The sequence below is a fragment of the Pelodiscus sinensis genome, unplaced genomic scaffold (assembly GCF_049634645.1).
Source record: "Pelodiscus sinensis isolate JC-2024 unplaced genomic scaffold, ASM4963464v1 ctg35, whole genome shotgun sequence".
Classification (NCBI taxonomy): Eukaryota; Metazoa; Chordata; order Testudines; family Trionychidae; genus Pelodiscus; species Pelodiscus sinensis.
The window spans coordinates 2,093,549-2,116,342 of NW_027465908.1; the positions used below are offsets into that span (position 1 = coordinate 2,093,549).

At 43.7% G+C, this 22,794-nt stretch overlaps 1 protein-coding gene across 3 annotated transcripts in view; it reads right to left on the bottom strand.

Moving 5' to 3' along the window:
- Nucleotides 1–22,794, bottom strand: part of LOC102450522 (condensin-2 complex subunit D3-L) — a 54,168-nt gene that overhangs the window by 11,351 nt on the left and 20,023 nt on the right. For 2 of the 3 annotated variants that reach the window (XR_012899316.1, XM_075916399.1), the window contains exons 14-24: nt 21,243–21,316; nt 20,359–20,493; nt 19,120–19,340; nt 16,873–17,064; nt 16,427–16,524; nt 16,199–16,314; nt 14,104–14,211; nt 12,330–12,444; nt 12,129–12,236; nt 10,762–11,000; nt 9,594–9,673 (exon numbers count right to left, since the gene is read on the bottom strand). Coding sequence is in view for 1 of the 3 variants with exons in the window: in XM_075916399.1 (XP_075772514.1) it covers nt 9,594–9,673; nt 10,762–11,000; nt 12,129–12,236; nt 12,330–12,444; nt 14,104–14,211; nt 16,199–16,314; nt 16,427–16,524; nt 16,873–17,064; nt 19,120–19,340; nt 20,359–20,493; nt 21,243–21,316 (1,486 nt within the window). In the remaining 2 variants the exon portion in view is untranslated. The remainder of the gene's footprint in view (nt 1–9,593; nt 9,674–10,761; nt 11,001–12,128; nt 12,237–12,329; nt 12,445–14,103; nt 14,212–16,198; nt 16,315–16,426; nt 16,525–16,872; nt 17,065–19,119; nt 19,341–20,358; nt 20,494–21,242; nt 21,317–22,794) is intronic. The other variant, XR_012899317.1, reaches the window with a different exon arrangement.

A 22,794-nucleotide genomic window follows, 5' to 3' on the forward strand; every position in this document is an offset into this window, starting at 1 on the left:
TTGTTTGAACAAACATTTTAAAATGTTCTGGAAGCCCAGTGACCTTGGATTCTGTTCACTGTTAAGATTCATATTTGACTATTGGTTTGGCCACAGACAGAAGAAAAGAGAGGAAAATAGCTTGCGGTTAGGACACTTGACTAGCAATCAGAACAGCTAGGTTTAAAGCCTGGTTTTGCCAAAAACTTAGAATAGAGCTGGAAGAGACCTCAGAAGGTCATCAAGTCCAGCCCCCTGCCCAAGGCAGGACCAATCCCAACTAAATCAACCCAGCCAGGGCTTTGTCAAACCGAGACTTAAATGCCTCCAGGGACGGAGATTCCACCCCCTCCCTAGATAACCCATTCCAGTGCTTCACCACCCTTCTAGTGAAATAGGTTTTCCTAATATCCAATCTAGACCTCCCCCACTGTAACCTGAAATCATTGCTCCTTGTTCTGCCATCCGTCACTTCTGTGAACAGCCTCTCTCCATCCTCTTGGGAACCTCCCTTCAGGAAGTTGAAGGCTGCTCTCAAATCCCCCCTCACTCTTCTCTTCTGCAGACTAGTCAAACCCAAATCCCTCAGTCTCTCCTCAGATCATGTGCTCCAGCCCCCTAATTATTTTGGTCACCCTCCGCTGGACCCTCTCCAATATGTCCACATCCTTTCTATAGTGGGGGGCCCAGAACTGGACACAAGATTCCAGATGTGGCCCCACCAGAGCCAAATAAAGGGGAATAATCACTTCTCTGGATCTGCTGGCAATGCTCCTCCTAATGCAACCTAATATGCCATTCGCCTTCTTGACTACAAGAGCACACTTGTAGTCAAGACTCATATCCAGCTTCCCATCTACTGTAATCCCTAGGTCCTTTTCTGCAGAACTGCTATTCAGTCCCCAGCCTGTAACAATGCTTGGGATTCTTCCGTCCCAAGTGCAGGACTCTGCACTTGTCCTTGTTGAACCTCATCAGATTTCTTCTGGCCCAATCCTCTAATGTGTCCAGGTCACTCTGGATCCTATCCCTGCCTTCCAGCGTATCTACCGCTCCCTCTAGCTTAGTGTCATCTGTGAACTTGCTGATCCATCCCCATGTCCAGGTCATTAATAAAGATGTTGAACAAAACCGGTCCAAGAACTGATCCTTGGGGCACTCCGCTAGAAACCGACCGTCAACCTGACATCAAGCCATTGATCATGAAGGATAAACTTAATTTGTTGTCAGTATGACCTCTGCTGTGACCTGGATGTTAAGTCTGGTCTTTGTAAAGAGGTACGTGCTTGAACACAGGTATGCAAAAGGAGGGGATAGGTGAAACTGGTTTGAACCTGTTGTAAGGCCTGCAAAGGGACTGTGAAGGGACAAATAATGATTGGAGGGAATTTGGTGCAAAGGGGCATGACCTGTATATGCATGCAATTGTGAGTGGTCAGTGGAAAAGGGGTAATTACCATGTAAGACAGTACAAAAGACCTTGCCTTTTGTTTGGGCATTTGCAGAAACTTTTTCCTGAGTGTCCTGGAGATTTTTGCCCTGGAATGCATTCCTGAATAAAGCTGGTTGCTTAAGAAGGGTGTCTGGAATTGATTTGGTAGGGGTTTTGGGCCCCCATCTGAACCCTCGGATTAAATTCTCCGTCAATCACTATCCTTTGGGCACGACAGTCTAGCCAGCTTTCTATCCATCCTACAGCCCATTTATCCAATCCATACTTCCTTAACTTGCTGGCAAGAATCTTGTGGGAGACCATATCAAAAGCTTTGCTAAAGTCAACATATATCACATCTACAGACTTTCCCATATCCACCGAGCCAGTTACCTCATCATAGAAGCTAATCAGATTGGTCAGGCACGACTTGCCCTTCATGAATCCACGTTGACTATTCCTGATCACTTTCTCCTCTTCCAAGTGCTTCAAAAATGGATTCCATGATTTTTCTGGGACTAAGGTAAGGCTGACTGGTCTGTAGTTCCCTGGATTGTCCTTCTTCCCCTTTGTTGGGCACTACATTTGCCTTTTTCCAACCATCTGGGATCTCTCCCGATCTCCACGAGTTTTCAAAGATAATGGCCACAGGCTCCGCAATGACATGTGCCAACTCCCTCAGTACCTTCAGATGCATTAAATCCAGGCCCATGGATTTGTGTATGTCTAGCTTTTCTAAATAGTTCCTAACTTGTTCTTTCCCCACCAAGGGCTGTCCACCTCCTTCCCATACTGTGTTCCCTAGTGCATTTGTCTGGGAGCTGACCTTGTTTGTGAAGACAGAGGCAAAGAATGCATTGAGTATTTCAGCTTTTCCCACATCTGTCACTAGGTTATCTCCCTCATTCAGTAAGGGCCCCATACTGTCTCTGATCACCCTCTTATAGCTAACATGCCTATAGAAACCTATCTTGTTACCCTTCACATTCCTTGCCAGCTGCAATTCCAATGGCACTTTCACCTTCCTGATAACTCCCCTGCATTCTCGAGCAATATATTTATACTCCTCCCTAGTCATCTGTCTAAGTTTCCACTTCTTGTAAGCTTCCTTTTTGTGTTTAAGCTCACCGAGGATGTCCTTTCTTGCTGCGCATTGAGATGGTTTCTTCCTGTGCCTTTAATAAGCCTTCTTTAAAATACTGCCAGATCTCCTGGACTCCTTTCTCCTTCATGTACGCATCCCAGGGAATCCCGCTCATCAGTTCTCTGAGGGAGTCAAGTCTGCTCTTCTGAAGTCCAGGGTGTGTATTTTCCTACTCTCCTTTCTTCCTTTGGTCAGGATCCTGAAATCTACCATCTCATGATCACTGCTTCCCAGGTTGTCACCCACTTCTACTTCCCCTACTAGTTCCTCCATTTGAGAGCAGCAGGTCAAGCTGCACATGGCCCGATGTCAGTTCCTTCAGCACCTGTACCAAGAAGTTATCCCCAACATTCTCCAAAAACTTCCTGGATTGTCTGTGTACTGCCGTATTGGTCTCCCAACAGATATCAGGGTGATTCAAGTCTCCCATGAGAACTAGGGCCTGCGATCTTGAAGCTTCTTTCCGTTGTCCAAAGAAAACTTTGTCTACCTCATCCACCTGATCCGACGGTCTATAGCAGACACCAACTACAACATCACCCCTGTTGCTTCCACCTCTAAATTTAACCCATAGACCATATCGTTAGTTCCTACATGGAGAAGCAGGAAGGGGTAGCGATCTTAAGGTTTAATCACTTTCAGAAGACTCTCAGTCACATCCTGAATGAGAGCTCCCGGTAAGCAGCACACTTCTCGAGATTAGAGGTCTGAACGGCAGATGGATGACTCAGTCCCTTTTAGGAGGGAGTCCCTGACCACCACCACCTGTCTTCTTTTGGGAGTGGTGGTCGTGAAACCCCCATCCCTAGGACTATGCATCCCATGCCTTCCGGTAGATAGTGTTCCCTTCTGATTTCTTCCCTGAGAGGTCCCTGCCAAAGTATTCTCCACCATAGCGCCTGTGGAGAGAGCCTGAAAGCAGTTACTTACCTCTACAGGAATGGGGGATACCTGAGTTGGCCGCCTTCTACTTCTAGAGGATACATGCTGCCAGTTTTCTTCCTTGTCCTATACTCCCCTGACTGGCTCTTCAGACTGCTGTGGCTGCAGGATTAAATGCTGCCTTCTATCGAGGAAGTCTTCATCCTCTCTGATACAACGTAAGGTCGATACTTGGGCCTCCAGTCCTCTAATTTTTTCTTCCAAAATGGTGACCAGCTTGTACTTAGTGCAGATGAAATCCCTTCTTTCTTCTGGGAGGAAGATAAACATGGCACATGCTGTGCAGGTAATAACAGCAGAACTATCAGATCCATACCTGCCTGCCTTCCTTCTGAGAGATTCCTTCACAATGCCTTCTTGAAAGGAAGGAGTGTAGTGAAAAGATGTTAAAGAATGGCAAGGGTCTCTCACCCCCTTCCCAACTCCCTCTCCAAGCTCCCTGTTAACAGTCCCTGGTCACTGACTCACTCTTTTATAAAGCCCTGGACTGCCTGATCGCCCCTCCCCCTGATTAAGGCTCAACCAATGAACAGAGGCTTCTAGATTTCAAACCCTGATTAGAAGCTTATAGCTTCCACCTGCCAGTCACAGCACACACACTGGGGGGTGGACGGAGGGGGGGGGGGGGCAGGGAGGCAGAGAAGGGGGAAGGGAAGAAGAAAAAAAAAACCACCACCAGCCAAACACAAGCTCAGCACACAGCAAGAAAACCCCAAACACAAACACACACTACAGACAGACCACTTCTCTCAAGGCTCCTATATTAGCTTCCTCCTTTATCTGGAGGACTCTCTCTCCAAACTCCCTGTTAACGGCCCCTGTCCCACTTCCTGTGGGAATCTGGCAAATCACGCAGTCTCTCTGTGCTTTGGTTTCCCCATCTGTAACATGCAAGGAATAGCTTCTCCTATTTCACAAGGAGATTGTGAAGAGCAATACAAGTTGTGTTTGTGCCATGCTCAGTGATGAGCACTAGCAGAAGCTGAAAGTACAATCTCATTTCACAGCTTCCACACTAAGGGCAGCTGCTGCTAGGGACAAGACGCAAAACTGCAACAGGACTGCAAGAAGATGCTGAAAAAGATGCTCAGATAACGGTACGCTGGCAGAACAGTGTGAGGATACAGGACCAGGAAAGCATACGTATGAAACTGGAGGATCTCAGCTACAGTGAGGTACGGAGACACAGCTGCATATGAAAGCTTGCAAAATGCTCACTTGTATTAGATCTGACTCCTACCAATGCTGTTGTCTGCGCACAAGCCAAACTGAGGGGCAAAACAGTTCATTTCCTGACAGTTTGCAACAAGCTATCCCATTTCCTGGAAACAGACTTTAAATGATAAACGCAATTAACTTTGTGGGTCTCCTTTTTGGTTTTACACTACAGTATAGGTTTAGGCAGTATTTTCAGGAGCAACTGAATGGGTTGTGTATGGAAAAGTCATAAGCAACATTTAATTGATTTTACTTCCTAACAAGAAATACAAAGGATGATGCTCATCAGGAAACACTTGTGTACTGGGAAAATATTCAGGGTATTTCCTGGACTCATTTACCACCAATGATCTGACCACTGGTCAGCAGCTGAGGGAGGCCTGGCCTCAAGACACAAGGGATGCCAACAAGAGAATGCTGCACATTTGCACAGAGCTTAAGTGTTTGGGAGGGGCGGGGGAGAAAGGGGAATGGTTTGGGGGAAAAAACCCTCTGGCCTGGACAAGTTTTTGGTGCAAGGAGCTCTTAGGCATCACTAGCTATTCTAGCATTTTACAGTAGTTTAAAGTTTTGCTCTTTGCTATCTACGTTCACCGGGGAAAGTTCAAAGTCATTTACTCATAGGCTATGTCTAGACTGCAAGCCTCTTTCGAAAGAGGCTCTTTCGAAAGATACTTTCGAAAGAGCCTCTTTCGAAAGAGAGCGTCTAGACTGCACGTTGAACTTTCGAAAAAGCGGCTTGCTTTTTCGAAAAAAGCATCCAGTGAGTCTGGATGCTCTCTTTCGAAGAAGCCCTATTTACATTCAAGAACGCCTTCTTTCGAAAGAGGAACTTTCGAAAGAAGGCGTTCTTCCTCGTAAATTGAGGTTTACCGCCATCGAAAGAAAAGCCGCGTTCTTTCGATTTAATTTTGAAAGAACGCGGCTGCAGTCTAGACGCAGGTGAGGTTTTTTCGAAAAAAGGCTACTTTTTTCGAAAAAACCCCTGAGTCTGGACACAGCCATAAGCGCCAGGTTTTAGGTATCACCTGTGTTCTTTGAGTTCTACAGAAAGGACGATAGTATTTGCACTGCACCAATTCAGGGGTCAGAATTATAGGTTACTTAAGTGAGAAAACATTGCACGAAGTTAAGCTCAGAGAGGAAATAAGGGAGGGACAGAAATCAAGCTTAAAAGCATCTAGTTGGAAAAAGATTTTCAAACAGTTTATCAGAATTGGGATGGAAAATCCAAACAACATTTTTTTAGACACTTGCTGTGTGTTTAAAGGGGGATCTGCAAATGATATTTTATAAGGGCTATGGGAGCACTTTTGCTTTATCTATGATAGATCAATAAGGCGTGTCTTTTTGGAAAGGGGAAAATGGAAGGGGTTTCTTCTTGCTTTTTTACATAAGAATTTTGAAGGTCTTCTCTGCCTTCTAAAACTGTTGCCTAAAGAGCTACCAAAATGCCAGCTCTGGAAGAACAGATATCAATATGCAATTTAAAAAATGTTACCTCGCCTACCTTGTCTCTAGCATTGGAAGAATTAGAGTGAAACCTGAGGTATTTAAGGTGAGGGATTTTTATCAACAGCACTTTAATGCCACGTTAACATTTTAGGCATTTGTGACACATTCAGATAGCCACTGTGCATATACAAATGAGTGAAAACTAACAAACATGCTTCCCGACATCCAGGAGATAATGCCTACAAAACCACAGAAGACCAGACTTGCTGTTTCTATGTTAGGAAGCATGCAAAAACTTCTCCCTTAGCAAGTCTTAAGGACTTCCTGAAGTTCATCCCCACTTGAGCAGGCTACCCAAACTAATAAAGTCTACATGCAATTGTTACGAATCTGACTCAAGGCAAGAATTTTAAAACTAAATTGAAGGCCAACTCATTCAGTCAGCAGCTCAGCAGGCAGTGCCTAGCAATTTGCAGTTTATGTAGACAGTGAGAATGTTTACCGGCCACATGCAGGTGCAAGTCAAACACTTTATGGCGAGGTAAGACAAAAGCTTAAACCTTTGCTATGAATCATGGTGCTCAGGGAGTCTGCTGGAGATCAGGCCATTAACCCTGTTTGAACATAGGTTTGTGGGGTCAAGTTTACTATTTCACGTGTGAATTGCTGTGTTGGGCAACAACCTATGTTGTGTCAGTGCCAAGTGAAACCTTTTCATTCTAGTACTTTAACTTGGCCATTGGAAAAGAAAATGTTAATGCCTTTAAAAGGAGCAACTATCAGGTGAGTGGCATTATTTTCCCTACCATAAGGCTGTGTCTACATTGGCATCCCTTTCCGGAATAGGGATGCTAATGAGACACTTCAGAATTGCAAATCCGCGGGGGATTTAAATATCCCCCGCGGCATTTGCATTTACATGGCTGCCGCTTTTTTCCGGCGCGGGGTTTTTGCTGGAGAAAAGCACTAGTATAGACGCGATTTTCCGGAAAATAAGCCCTTCCTACTTTCAAGTAGGAATAAGGGATCTTCCGGAAAAGGGCTTATTTTCCGGAAAATCGCGTCTACACTGGCGCTTTTCTCTGGCAAAAACCCCACGCCGGAAAAAAGCGGCAGTCATGTAAATGCAAATGCCGCGGGGGATATTTAAATCCCCAGCGGATTTGCAATTCCGAAGTGTCTCATTAGCATCCCTTTTCTGGAAAGGGATGCCAATGTAGACACAGCCTGAAGGTATACATTTGCATTGATAAGAAAACCAGTAACTGTGCTGATTCAAGTGGTGTTTTGTTACAAGGATGCAAACTGAATTCATTCTACTGTGAATAAAACAGCAGAGAAGCAGTTAATATAGAAGAGCAATAATTACCTTCTGAAGAAGAGCCTAAGACTGGACTGCATCTAAGACCATCTCTCTCTCCTCTCCCCACTATCCAAAGGTCACCAGAATAAGCTTCTGACAAATTAGTTTCTAATTGGCAAGAGTGCAAATTAAAGCTTGTATGCATTCACTTCCCAGAACTCAAAGGGAGAAGGAAACAAAACAAAAATCCTATTTCAGATATCAGGCTAATTCAACGTGATCCCTGGTGTCTCTCAGTAGGTTTTCAACCAGTCTCGTGTGATGTTTAAAAGCAAAATCAACAACATGCAAAAACACATTATAGTATTGATCTGTAACTGAGTCTTCTGTGTAAAGTGGGGAGGACAGTTTTTGCAAGGCCAAGAGCTGTATTTCAATTCCAGCCTGGAATAAAGGCTTTTTCTCTGTGTGCACCTGCTGAATATAAATGCCCAGAAATAGACTTGCAACAGAAACGAATATTGTTCCATAGCTAAAGCTTTCTGAATATGACACTGCAATGCCACCACCTACTGGAAAGAGCCAGGACTGACCATTGTAGAAGTGCTGGTGTACAGCCCCAGACTGATGGCTGTGGAGACTGTAATCCTCCATCTATTTGGAGTAGGCAGGAATACGTGCAGCAGCTGGGCAAGCTTCCTCTGCACACATTATCTACCTATCGATTCCCTAGAGGAGAAACTTACACAGGTATTTGTCCGTGTCCCAGGCACTGAACTTCCTACTGAGAATGACAAGGGTACCTGCCAGTACCAAATACGGTGGAGCTCATTATTAATACCTATCCATTAAAAACTAGATCAGAACCACCGACTTACTGCACTCAGGCCAAAATGGGTATCAGACAGCAAAGACCTACGCTCATTATTTGAACTACATTTGAGTAGCATCAACAGATCTAAGCCCACAGAATCCAAGCAATTCAGATATCAGGCTAATTTGGCATGATCCCTGCTGTCTCTCAGTAGGTCTTCAACCAGTCTCTTGTGATGTTTAAATGCGAAATCAACAACATGATGCAAACACCCATTAGAGTACTGAACTGTAACTGAGTCTTCTATGTAAAGTGGGGAGGGCAGTTTTTAGAACCCCTGTGGCAAAGTTCCCATTCCCACATGTATGTAAATCTTGGCCAGATAAAAAGGGCAGAAATGCACTGTAGCCACCATAGGACACTGCCTTCTGGCACTCTACCTCAGTTTCCTTTCAGTTTACACTCATAATCTTTAATAAATTGAACTCCTGAACTCCTGGAGAGAGGGAATATTAAAATATCATTTGGTTCCCTAAAGATCCCTTCTGGCCTTCGCTTTGGATTCAGGTTTCGCTGCTCTTCCTCTAGGGACACCATGTTTTTAATCCTGGCCTTTCTGGCCTGCAAACTCTCCTCCTCTCAAGTTCAGGGGTTGCACAGCCCTCTTTTTTGGGGCCTAAGTGCTGGCTGAATTCTCCCTCTCAGCAACTCCTCCTGATTAGGCCTGAGTAACCCACCCCAAGTGGGCCTTATAACTGCCAATATCTGTCAATACTGGCTTGGGAAAGAGGGAAGTCTTGCCCTCCATAAGGTAAACTTAGGGCCTTACATGAACAATTATCTGGAATGGCTCTACATCTTGTCTCTCCTAGACATGAACTGCTTCCCTAGACCCTCTTCCTCACTCTCAGGGAATACTTGCATTATTTTCCTGGCCTGCATCTGCTTTCCCTGGACAAATGGAATGAGTAACTGGCCCCTCAGGACACATCCTCTGGTCTAGAGGCCAAATAACCCAGTTACATGCAAGAGCAAACAGATTGTAACCCTCACCGTTCTGCCTATGCTCTTGCATTCTTCACCCTCCTGCCACTCTTGTACTCTCAGATAAGGTTAGGCTCAGAGTGAAGTTTCCTATTCCTCCATTCCTACTTCTAAAATTTTATTAAGGCATAGTAGATAGAAAGGAGGCAGGGATAAGAGAACATTGAAAGCTCACATGGAGAATTACATTCAGAATTAAAAGCTGGGATTTGAGATTCCGTTTGCTTTGCTCTCTTGATATTTTACAGAAATGGTATCCTACCTGGCAATATCTGTGTTGGGATCCACCAGAGAACTAACAAACCTGAAGAACAGGGACTCCTTCCACTTCACAAACTCCTCCTACAGGAAAAAAAAGTAGACAATGAAATGTCAGTATGAACTGGGAATGACCCTACTTGTTTCCTCAGATTGCCTCCAGATACATCCTCGGAGTCATGACAGGAGGAACATAAAATAAAGCTCAAGATCCCTTAATTCTGAAAATATTACATTTATTTAAATGCCATGGCAGCAAGTGTCCCGATTTACCATCAAATGTTAGCAGAATAAGGGAAGCAAGAGATAATCTGAACTCTACCGTGGAGGTGCCGAGAAGGCATTCCTCTACACTGTTCTCATAAATTATAACACATTGGTAGTCTGCCTGCATAGGATACATTATTAAATAGGGGATGGAATATCTTCTGTCTTTCACAAATGATGTCGACCCTACAACTAACTTATAGACAACAAAAGGATAGTGCCACGCTTCTGCTTGATAGACACTTACCTGTTCCACCCATCTACTGGGGGTAAAATTACAGATTCATGAAAATAAGAAGAAACAGCAAAGCAGACAAACCTTGAACCAAAATCCCTTAGGGTATGTCTACACTTGCACCCTAGTTCGAACTAGGGATGCAAATGTAGGCGATCGAAATTGCTAATGAAGTGGGGATTTAAATATCCCGCGCTTCATTAGCATGATCTTGCCGCTGCGTTACTCAAAAAGTGAGGAGTAACATTAGTTTGAACCAAGGGGGTTGGTTCGAACTAACACATCCCGGCGCACACTTTCACTTTCGAAACAGCTGTTGAGCAGAGTAACGCGCCGGCAAGATCATGCTAATGAAGTGCGGGATATTTAAATCCCCACTTCATTAGCAATTTTGATCACCTACATTTGCATCCCTAGTGAGAACTAGGGTACAAGTGTAGACATACCCTTAGTTAGCCCACTGAACTACTAGCTGGAAATTTACTTATTCATTTTAGTTAAACTATGGCAGCAACAATTTACTGTTAAGTGCAGCTTACAGTTTGGGTAGATTGCAAAGGTATTTTAGAGTTGGTCTGAAAGTAGCATATCTATTATGCAGGTTGCTAGGATTCTATGATGGAGGCGGTTGCAATATACTACTGAGAACTAGCCTAAGCACTCTGTTCACCTGCAGGAGGTTGGTAAGTAGGATCAGGGTCTGCTTGCGAATGAAGGGGTTCGAGTCCTTTAGGCATATGGAAATGTTGGGAATGTATCTGTCCACCATGGTGGTGTAGCGGACACAGAGGTCACACATAACTATGACAACGTTATTGCGAATGGCCACATCTTCAGATACCTCCAGCTCCCGAGCAAGGGCTGCGACACATTTCTTTGCTAGATCCTCATGCTGCAGACATAGCTTACCTGTCAGAGAGAGAGAGAGAGAGGAGAGAATCTGAGCAGCGCATGTTGCAGTTCCTAACCTCCTCAGGGCTATCCTTCCACCTCCTCTTCGTTCCATAGAAGCCCAAACACATGGATAAAGAAATAAGGCCACGAACAAACAAAAGCAGAAAACAGCAAGAGCAAGAAGTAAAGGAGGGAATAAAAGCAAGAAAGCTGTAGTGGAGGCTCTACGGAAACCCAAAACCCACCCCAAGGGAAAGGCAATCAAGGAGAAGGATTGTCCTATCCCTCTTCTAAGAAATCAAGAGACCTATATCATGAGTCTAGTAACCCTGTTTCCTCTTTCCCAAAGGACCACATAAGGAGCTAAGAGTGTAGCCTAATGTCCTATGCATAACAAGAGCCATCCCAGTAACATTCCTAGAAGCCTTCACACTAATGTCTTGTACATACAAGAGTTTTTAAGCTCATGAACAACAAAGGTTTGAGCTTCCTGATGTACATAAGTGAGGAAGCAATAGTATTCCCACATTAGAGAAGTGGGATGTTTACAACCACACAGGAAGTCTAAAGCAGAACTGGGAACAGAACCTAATTCTAACATCCTTCCTCAAATAGTAGAAGCATACTCTACCCTGCCTTTAACACAAAGGCTCTGGCTCCTCATTCATATTTTTTAACATATATGGGCTATCATCAGATAGGCATTTCTAGCACAGTTTGCCCTGGAAAGCACTGAATTCCCTCCATCCTTCTGGTGAGCCTCTTGTGCATCCTGTAGTTCTATAGTCACATCCCACCAAGTTCACAAGAACACAGGTTGGTGCAAGTCTGCAGGGTCCTTCAGGTGCCAGTAATTGTGCTATTCACTAGTTAGGTATGATAAATCCATATAAAACTAGTTCTTTAATAGACTGGGTACATCTGGTCACCCACTCCAACGTGTTTATTGGTGTATGCATATTCTTACTGCAGGGAATTCCCAAAGCTTGGCACTACAGCACTATGAACACTGAATTCAATTCATGTTTGTGTCTAAGCTCACGTCCAAGAGCTGTACGGAGCAGTTGTAATCACAGAAGAGAGAAAAGGGCAGGAATCAGTTGCACACAGCAGCACCCATTCCCACTGAAGGACAGCTCTTACCCAGTGTAATGAATGCATGGGCTCTGACCACTGAGGGCATAGCAGATCCTCTGATTTGGGACAGTGGCTGAGAAACTGGGAGTTCCTCCCCATCTGGAGGACTACACACTGAGAAACAACAGACCAAGAATTAAAATACCCTCAAAATCAGAGTTGCATTTATTTCATAAATGCAAATTTAGAGTAAGGAGAGAGCCTCACATTGATCTACATTGACAGGACAAGCCAGGATGGACTGAACCAGAAGAAAGATGCGTTTCTCCACTTTGGCTGGACATAGCTGTGCAGTCTCACCCAGGGTGAAGAGATGTCTCACCTAAAGAGAAAAACAATAGCGCAATCAAGAGAACAGGAGGGCTGACAACAAGCTTGCATACATGTTATTCTACTCTGCCAGTGTTTCAACCAGCTTCCAAAAACAGGTTAAAATTCCCCCTGCCCTTTGGAAAGGAAAGCATCATCTGAGATGTGGGCCTGTAGGAGGCTCAGTTAGATCTAATTCATTACTATCTCACTGCAGAGTCAATTTCCTTTACATCTGTCTACATAGTGACATTTATTACTGAGAAGTTGGAAACAGGCAATTCAATTCCAACTTTTACAAAAAATCACAAATGCAAACAATGATCTGATGCATTTGTTAGATCATTGTAACTTCCTCAGAACTTTGGAAATCAAGTCTATTCTATAGCTTTCTGGCACATCTCTCAAAATTTCCATTAGGACAGGTAACAAAAGTCACTAACACACAAGGATCTATAGACACGCACCTCTCAGAAATACCACAGGGATATAATCATTATAGGGAAAACACAACTAATGCTGCTCTCTCCTCTTCAGAAACCTCACGATTTGATAAAGTAAGAGCATCAAGGGAACAGAGGAGCTATGCTACTGCAGCCTGCAATGGACACAATTAATGACTAGACTGCTTTAAGAATGGACTGTATGGACAAATGAGTATGTGAAAATGAGAATTTCTTACAATTTTAATCCATGGGGAGCTGCTTTGGGTATCTGCTGACTATAGTTTTGACAGAGCTTTTACTACTTCTAACAACGCCACTCCTGCCAAACCTTCACATCTCTGGGAGAATAAAGTGAATTCTCTTCTGGATTGTGCAACATCAGGATACTCAATCATATTACAATTGCAGGGGTTACCCATTCAATCCCACTTTGCTTTCAAATTGGGAACTCTGTTACATTGGTGCATCCCAAGTAAAAGTCATCAAGCTGCACAGATCTAGCTGAGGGTATAATTTTAAGATAATGAGGTTGCACAGGTCTAAATGAGGGCAACATTTGCTCTACAGAATACTTTATTGTGTGGCAATTCATGAAACAGAAGGAACCTTTTTTGACTTTCAATCCATGAACTTCAGTTTGCTGACAAATTCCCATAAAACAAGCACATAGGGCAGAGCCACTGAGATTAAAGAAAAGGTCACTGCTCTGATCACATTTGGAGTGTTGTCTTCATTACCGTAAGGGCTCAGAAAGGGGTTTTATTTATTTGGGTTATTTAAGGGGAAAGGCTAAGATGCTGCAGAAATTAACGGCTTGAGCTACCCCATTCACCAAGGAAAGCTTTCAATTTGCAATCAACTTTCCAAGCCCTACTTCTTACTGTGTCCAATTTGTGGTGACTGACCCAGGCCTGCTGCTCTCTAGGACTCACAGGAGAATAGAGTTTCTCATCACATGACCTGAATAATTTTAAAGGCACCCATGTGATTCTAATTCATGTATATTTCCAAAAATAAATAAATATCAGAAAAGCAAACTAAAGGCCCAGCCTCCTCCAAAAAAAAAACAAACAAAAAACAAAACAAAAAAACACACCAACCACCCCAAAACAAAACCAAGCCTTCTATTAATAAACAAGGCAGAGTATTCCAGAGAACACAGCTTAGCCACACAATCATGGAATCATCATTTTGATCAATCAGTGCAGAAAGGATATCAAGCTTACCAACAGGTCTTCTTGCAGCTGCTCTGCTCCATCTTCTTTGAGGACTATACTGGAGATATAGCGCTCACAGACAGTTACCAGATCTCCACATACCTGGTTCAGCAATTCCTGTTTCAAGATGAAGTCAAATCAGTGCAGTTCTTGTTAAATAAAACATCCTCCATGCAATGTCCTGAACTGGTAAACAAAAACCTTCTAGAATCCAAAATAATCACACTCCCTTAGCCCCTTACACTAAGCAGTCCAGTCTTTATTTAGCAATCTAGCTGCAGTAATCAGCTGCAAACAAGATCTGGGTAACAACTACAAAAGAATTTCTGAACTAAACACCTATTTTCCTCTTTAAGTTTTAACTTTAAATGCAGGGGTATCCAAGCAGAAAGGAACAATTGTCTTTATTTGGCATTGCTTTATGAACCTTGCCCAATGATATAGATAGAACCTCCCTCTTCAGCACAAGAATTTACTAAATAGCACCTAGGAATCACTATGCTTTGCTGAGAGCAGCTAGTGTGATTACTGCATCTTCTCAAGCTATTTACTTATCTACCCATGGTAGATGTCTAAGACACCATTATGAAGTAGATGTGATTCATGTTAACAATAGAATTTAAACTACATGTAGGAAGAATCCAATATTGAGGAAAACTTGTGCCAATTAAGCCTCTTTTTTTCAACCAACACTGCTTAGGGTAAGCTATAGAGCTTAAAAAGCGGCGAGGAGTCCTGTGGCACCTTATAGACTAACTGAAGCGTAGGAGCATAAGCTTTCGAAGGCAAAGACCCACTTCGTCAGATGCATGTAGTGGAAATTTCCAGAGGCAGGTATAACTATGCCTAGGTATAACTAGGATCAGGCTGGAGATGACGAGGTGGATCCAATCAAGGAGGATGAGGCCCACTTCTAGCAGCTGATCTGGAGGTGTGAATTCCAAGAGAGCAGAAGCTGCTTCTGTAGTTAGCAAGCCATTCACAGTCTTTGTTTAATCCAGAGTTGATTGTGTCAAACTTGAAGATGAACTGTAGCTCAGCAGTTTCTCTTTGTAGTCTGGTCCTGAAGTTTTTTTGCTGCAGGATGGCTACCTTTAGATCTGCAATTGTGTGTCCAGGAAGATTGAAGTGTTCCCCTACAGGTTTTTGTATGTTGCCATTCCTGAAGCTCTGTCCCTGGGTTTGCTTGTAGGCCCCATACCCACATCGCTCTCACTAGCCAGGAATCATGGCAAATGGGAGCAGAGTGTGTGGGAGTAGTGGGGAAGTGGTGCCTATAAGCACAGGGCCACGTGGAGCAACCTGAACTCTCCAGTAAAATGCAGGACAATGTAGCACTTTAAAGACTAACAAGATGGTTTATTAGATGATGAGCTTTCGTGGGCCAGACCCACTTCCTCAGATCAAATAATGGAAGAAAACAGTCACAACCATATATACCAAAGGATACAATTTAAAAAAATGAACACACGAGTGCCAGGCAGGCAATCCCATTCCCTGCCCCCTCCCACCCTGCCCATTCCCCGGCTACAGAGGAAGCAGAATTTTCCATCAATAAGTTAAAATCTCCCTTGCTTACTCCATTCTGCAGACCTCACTACAAAAGAAAGACCTTTACACAAACCTGCGTTTGCCTTCCTAGTTTGTCTTGTATCAAGTAATTCCATTAGCAGTCTGAGAAACACTATCACCTAACTTTCACTTGAGTATACAGCAGGTTAGCAGTGACAACTTTCTCTGTGGTAGCATACATGTAATGCACTTCTAGCCTCAATATAAGCTAATGGAAAAGCATGCAGAACAAAACACCCTGTTTCAAAACAGGCACTATTGTAGTTCCTTAAGAAAGTGATTGCAAGTCCAGAACATCCTTTTGAAAACAACAGCTCTCTCAAAACCCACCCTTTTCACTAGGTGTATGCCACTATTGCTGTGATATGCCAATAGAGAGGCTTAAACAGAAGAGAGGTGCAATTTCCTGGAGACAGAAATCTCTTCCTTTTGTGCGCTCAAGAAGCCAGCATTTTCAGGAGAGAGCAGTTTTCCTCTCCGAGACAAGAGATGCGTCAAACACACTGTTTTAAAAGCGTATTTGAAGTCTTACCTGTGCCGCCTCCGGGGCATCTGTGTATGCATGGCAGAGCTTCTGCAGAGCTTCAACAGCTGGGCTAATCACCTCAAGGGGACACTTCAGCTCCTTCAGCCAGCACTGGATATCATCTGAAAAGAAGGTCAACCACCTGAGGCTCATGCTGACTGTTAACGGAGACACAAAAATACGCAGTGGAGCTGAAAGGCAATGCTGAATACTGACCCACATCAAGGCACTCACCAATCAACCTGCCCTGGGTGTTTCTGGGAAGATGCTTTGCAACGTGTCCAATTACGCACAGCATGTGACCTGCAGAGTCAGTGCTGGGAATTTGCTGCCTGGAAGACCATCAAGGGGACAAATAGAAACATGACTCCAAGAAGAACAACTGGTTAGAGTCAGAAAGTGCTTTCGTTTGGAGTATGCATGCTGAAGACAGAACGGCCAGGCTGAATGGGAACAGGGATAGAGCTCCAAGGCAACTTTAAGGTAGCAGATGATCAAGCTCTTGCTCAAAGCTCTGGGCCACTGCTTGCCTCCTACATGAAGCACCATTAATTTAAATGAAGCACTTTGATCTAAGCAGTCACTGAACAGCGCTCTACCTGTGAAGAGTCAGAAAGAGGAGCGAGTTCTTTCAGCCCACCCTCTACTGCCCACTAGTGACTAAGGCAGAGGCAACGCACCTGCTGACATTGTCCCAGGATTCGATGATCTTGGAGTAATCCAGCTTGGGGGACGAACCTGCTACCTTGGCGAGCAGCATCCAGGCTGATGCAGCATGCTCTGTTCCCACGTGTGACATTACATTATTTATGAAAGTAGAAGAGAACTTCTCCTTCTGGGACCATATGTAAAAGGCTTTGTTTAAGTAACGGCTAGAAGAAGACAGAAAAGAGACTAGAGCTAAGCACAACATTAACAAACAGCTTGTATGGGGGGCTATGTTGAGGGCCAGCAATTTTAGCCAGTTCACACTTCACTCAGCAGTCAACACAACGAAGCTGGTGATGTTGCCAGCTGGTGGCTATTTATTCAAATAAAGCTCCCACTTCTCACTGTTCTGACCAAAAATCAGGATTTTCATTCTACATTAGGGATGTTAAATATTGGTTAATTGAACAGTAGATTAACCTCACAAATTCTTATCAGTTACTTGACTATTCTGTAGTCCCCGGGATTGAGGCCAGCAGCCAGTGCCGCCAGCCCCACTCCACGCTATTGCCTCTGTATCAGAGGCAGCAGCATAGGATGCCAGGCGGGACTTGGTCCACGAGGGCAACCAGTTTCAACACCACCTCCCCTCACAGACCGGCTGCCTGTCGCCCTGCACCACTGTCTCTGAAACAGAGGCAGCAGCACAGGGTGGCAACAGCCCCTGTCCAGGGGCAGCTTGAGCTCCTGGACCCGGCGTGAGTTGGAACTGAGCCAGGCTGCCTGCCCACTCAGCTCCTACTACACTTTATATGCAGAGCTGCAGCAGAGGTAGGTCCTTGACCCAGCGCAAGCTGGGACTGAGCTGGGCTGGGCTGCTGGACAGCCTGCTAAAAAAAATGTACTAGCCGCAGTGGGGAGGGAGAAGGAATGCACGTAGTCTAGAACATTAACCTATGAACTTTTGCTTATTAGTTAATCGACTGCACTATTACATCCTAGTCTACATTTAGCCCTCAAATATTTACATCTTCTCTTCCATAGTCCAATTCCCAATTCAGGTGCGCACAAAGACATGGATGTAACACTATACATTTCACATCACCGCCAAATTGCGTCCGATGTCTGGTATGCTTATTGCGAAGAAAATTTAATTATTTTTTTGGTGGTTCTCTAGCTAATATTCATAAGCCAAGAGGAAAATAAATGTATTAAATCCTGGGAGTTTCGGGATTTGGTTTTACCCATCTCAAAGGAGAGCCCTCCCAGACCTTCTTTTGTCTGGGACCAGTCAGGTCCCGAGGGTGCTGGGCCAACCTGTTATAAAATAGATTTGCAAGCCAAAAAGGCAGCACGACCAACAGATCAGTTTTCTATTTAAAAACTATTACATGTTGTTGACTAATAAACATAAGGCTGCTTTTCATCAGTGGTGTGTCCCTGTCATTTTGTGTGACACCTCATCTCTTTCGCTACTTCCCACAGTTTTCCCCAGAAGGCACAAAGCTGCTATTAGTCATAAGACAAGTCACATATTTTACACCAGAATAAAGGGGGAAAAAACCCCCATGTATGCTGATCTCTCCAAATATATATGATTATTAAAGTTAATTGTGTGATGAGAAAAATAGTCCAACTTCCTAGCAATACACCAGTAACACACCACATGTGTCATTCTCCTATTCAAAGACCAGGGTTCAGGGAATAGGCATCAGTGACAAAATTAAAACATCCAATACGCAGGAGAACTGTGTTCACCAACTGCCAACATGGAAATAATTGGCTGTTGATTTGCAGGCCTGCTATATCTTTCCCATGAAACTAGTAGAGCAACACAAGAAGCTCAGAATATAACAATACCTACATTAGCACTGACAGTATCACTTAATAGTAACATCTTTCACCTGGGGATCTCAAAGTGCTTCATCAAAAATTAATTATGCCTCGCAACATCCCTGTGCAGTAGATATTGCATACATTTTCACTGTAAGCAGACAGAGATGCACAAAGGTTGCAATCATACAGCGAGTGGCAGAGATGGAAACAGAACCCTGAACTTGTCTCCTAGTTCTCCTACCCTAACCAACAAACAAGCTACAATTGTTCCGCAGAGCAATCAATCATCTCCTGGCATAGGGTTAGTGGGACACATTTCAAGCATTTTTCTACAAGTACAGGCATTGTAATAGCAGTACATGACTAAAGAAATACAAGTCGGGGTAGCTAACAGGCGGGTCCAATAAGAATCCAAATTCCCATTTGCCGTACAACTGACCTACCTCAACTCCTGGTTTTCTGCAGTGACAAGGGCCAGGAGATCCCAGGCTAGTGTCTGGTTTTGGTCTTCATGCCTGAACTTACTATAATGTTTAATGTGCTGCAACAAAAGCTGATCAAGGCAGTCCAAGGCTTTTTCCTGAACTGAATTTTCACTGTCTATCACAACAGGAATCACACCTGTTAACCAGGCCTTCTGTATCATAACATTAGTGTGTTGAGTCTAAAGAGAAGAAAATTCCTTATTAAAAATACTTAGTAATTCAGATTTTGTAGGCAGAATTGAGGAGAATTTATATATGCTGACAGACTCAAGAAATGTTACTTTCCAATGTACTGATGAAGCCCGTGAGAACAGTGAAACCTCAGATCTCTGTACCATGGATTTGCTGAGTATTATAGTCATGATCAACATAGCACAGTGTTTCTCAAAGTGGTTCGCAAGACCACTCTGAGAAACTTGCTAACTGGCCGCTTCGGTGAACTTATTTACCGGCTACGGAGCTTCGCGGCTCCCCTTGGCTCCAGTTCACCATTTGCAGCCAGGGGTAGCTGCAGGAAGCAGCATGGGCTGGGCTGCAGCTTCCTGCAGCTCCCCTTGGCTGCAAATGGCGAACCAGAGCCAAGGGGAGCCGCGAGGCTCCGTAGCCGGTAAATAAGTTCACCAGAGCGGCCAGTTAGCAGGTTTCTCAGAGTGGTTTTACGAACCACTTTGAGCAACACTGACATAGTAGTTGCTCCTATTGACCTGAGGTTTTGTAACATTTATTTACTAAAACCAAAATCAGTCTGAGCAAGGTTCCAGTAAAGCACTACAGCAGGTAATTAAAACTAGCAGTAGTGAGCTATGCCTAATATAAAACTTATGCTCTGATCTTATTTGCCTAACTTTTTGTAAATAAAGCAGAAAAAATGCTTCAATGACAATTTGCATATTGTAATTTCAATATAACAATTCAGATTTTTCTTTCTTTTACCCGACAAGGTGAACAAACATACCAATTTGCTACACGAGAGCTATATCAGAGCTAGAAAGAGATGTGTATAACAATAGGCAATGTCTAATATTATTTACAACTATGTATAAGATACAATCTCATGTCAAAGGCAATAAAGTTAAATCAAGCTAAAGAAACTCAATGGAGAAATAAGGGGCTAATCTGTTACGTGGCCTCTCCCTTCCCCCCGATAGAACGCACAATATTTATCAAGACTGGCAGAGCATAATTTTTTCTCCTCACCAGAAGGAGCTCTGTAATGGACTGTATTGCCTGTTTCCGGACAGAGACAGCTGGGTCCCGGCAGCGATCTTGAAGAGTGGACAAGTCTTCCGGGGTACATGGAATCACATTGTGTTTCAAGATACTCATGAAAACCTAAAATAAAAAATTATGACAACACTAAAAGGAGTTCAATGGGTGCATATTTGGCTACCAATGAAAAATCTAATCCACTTCCTATTGATTTCAATGGGAGAAGAACTGGTCCCAAGATGTACAGATAACACTGGGGGACATAAAAACAGTAAGCGAACAAGCTTTGTAACAGCATGTAAATAAAGTCAGCTTTTCCCCTGTAGTCACAGTTTCTCTTTCTATTTGCGTGGGTCATCATTCCGTAACAAGAGAAAGGAAAACATTCTAAAATCCAAATACAATATATTTGTAAGTCTCTTTCAAAACCAAATGCCTGTTGTTCTGAGATTTATTTATTTATTTTTTTAACTAAAGTAGTATATGCCAAAAACCGAGGCTGGGCAAAACCCGGTTCCTTTGTAAATGAGTTCATGAATTCTCAATAAACTATCCAACTAACATGCCTCAATTTATATACAGAAATTGCTTAAATAGCCTACTGACATTTGAAAAGAAGCCCTATTTTTAAATGATGAAATAAGTGAACATCAATGAAAGTACTGGTAGAATTTTTGCCTGCATAATTCACTTATCAGGAACAAAGAGAGAAAGCATTTTGCAAGACCTGCCTGTATCCTGCATGAACAGCAAAACAAGGCCATGAACCTTCAATAAGCTCCATATCTGCAGATCACTGCATGAACTCATTGCAGGATGGTAGCCTACATATTTATATTAATAGCACACTCAGCGCTCAGTAGAACACATACCTGGAGCGCAGACTTCCTGACATTTGTCTTCTCATCTCCTGCTCTGAGTCTCAGCATATCCATGATCTCCTTCCCTGTCCATGGAAAGAAAGACATGAGCTGCAACACAGGTAGAGACTGAAGTATCACCAGAAGACACTGATAGGGCAAATAGCACACTATGACAGGAAAGGGAATGAACAGAACAGGCAATGTCAAGCAATCTGTCCCCTGTCACATTCAGTCACAGTTGTTAGCAGCTGGAAGTTTAGGGATACTCTAAACATAGTATTGCATCCCTGACCATCTTGGCTAACAGCCACTGATAGACCTAACCTCCTTGAACTTATCCAATACTTTTTAAAATCAGGTTACATTTATCAATGATGACTCCAAGATCTCTTCCTTTTGTGTTAACGGCTAATTTACAAACTATCATTGTGTATGTTATAGTTGGGATTTTCTCCAACATCCATTACTTTGAACTTATCAACATCCACTTTCATCTGTCATTTTGTTGCCTACTCAGCCAGTTTTGTGAGATCCTTCACAGTCCGCATTTTACTTAACTATCCTGTGTAATTTTGCATTGTCTGCAAACTTTGCCATCTCACTATTTACCACTTTCTCCAGATTATTTATGAATCCTTTGAAATCCCTGGGGAACCCCACTGATGACATCTCTCCATTGTAAAAATTGACCATAAATTCTTACCATTGTATATCATCATTCAACCAGTTACAGAGCCATGAAAGGAACTCCCCTCTTATCCCTTGACTGCTCACTTTGTTTAAGAGCCTTTGGTGAGGAACCTTGTGAAAGGTTTTTTGAAAATTCAAGTATACTCTATTGCAGGGATGGGGAACCTGCGGACTGAAACTTGCCTTGATCTGGCCCACAAGGCTTGGGGGTTCCCCACCCTGCAGCACAGTGAACCAACTCTGGCGCTCTAGCCACAGCTCATCCTGCTGGGGGGTGGGGAGGGAAGAAGAGGGGAGTCCTGAGCTTTGTGGGCTGGATCAAGACAAGCCACGGGCTACAGCAGGCCCGTGGATTCTGCCTGGCAGCGGGGGATGAAGCAGCTCTGTGGACAAGAGCACAGTGAAGCTCTGTCCCTGGGTTTGCTTGTAGGCCCCATACCCACATCGCTCTCACTAGCCAGGAATCATGGCAAATGGGAGCAGAGTGTGTGGGAGTAGTGGGGAAGTGGTGCCTATAAGCACAGGGCCACGTGGAGCAACCTGAACTCTCCAGGAGCTGTGCCAGGCAGGCGATCCCATCCCCTGCCCCCTCCCACCCTGCCCCCTCTCCCCAACACATTCCTGCACCCTACCTCCTACACAGACCCCTCCAACCCCCACCCTGCACCCCCATCCCAAGCAACTTTACTAACTGGTATATGTAACTAGGCTCTTACAGTGTCTGTTATCACCCCTGACACACAGGACAATCAACATTCCAGCACTAAAGTTTTTCTGGTGAATTGGTTTTAAAGCTGCTTTCACCTTCCAGGGCTCCTATATTGGAATTTCTTACCAAGTATACTTTAAAAAGTCTCAGTGTAAAACAATT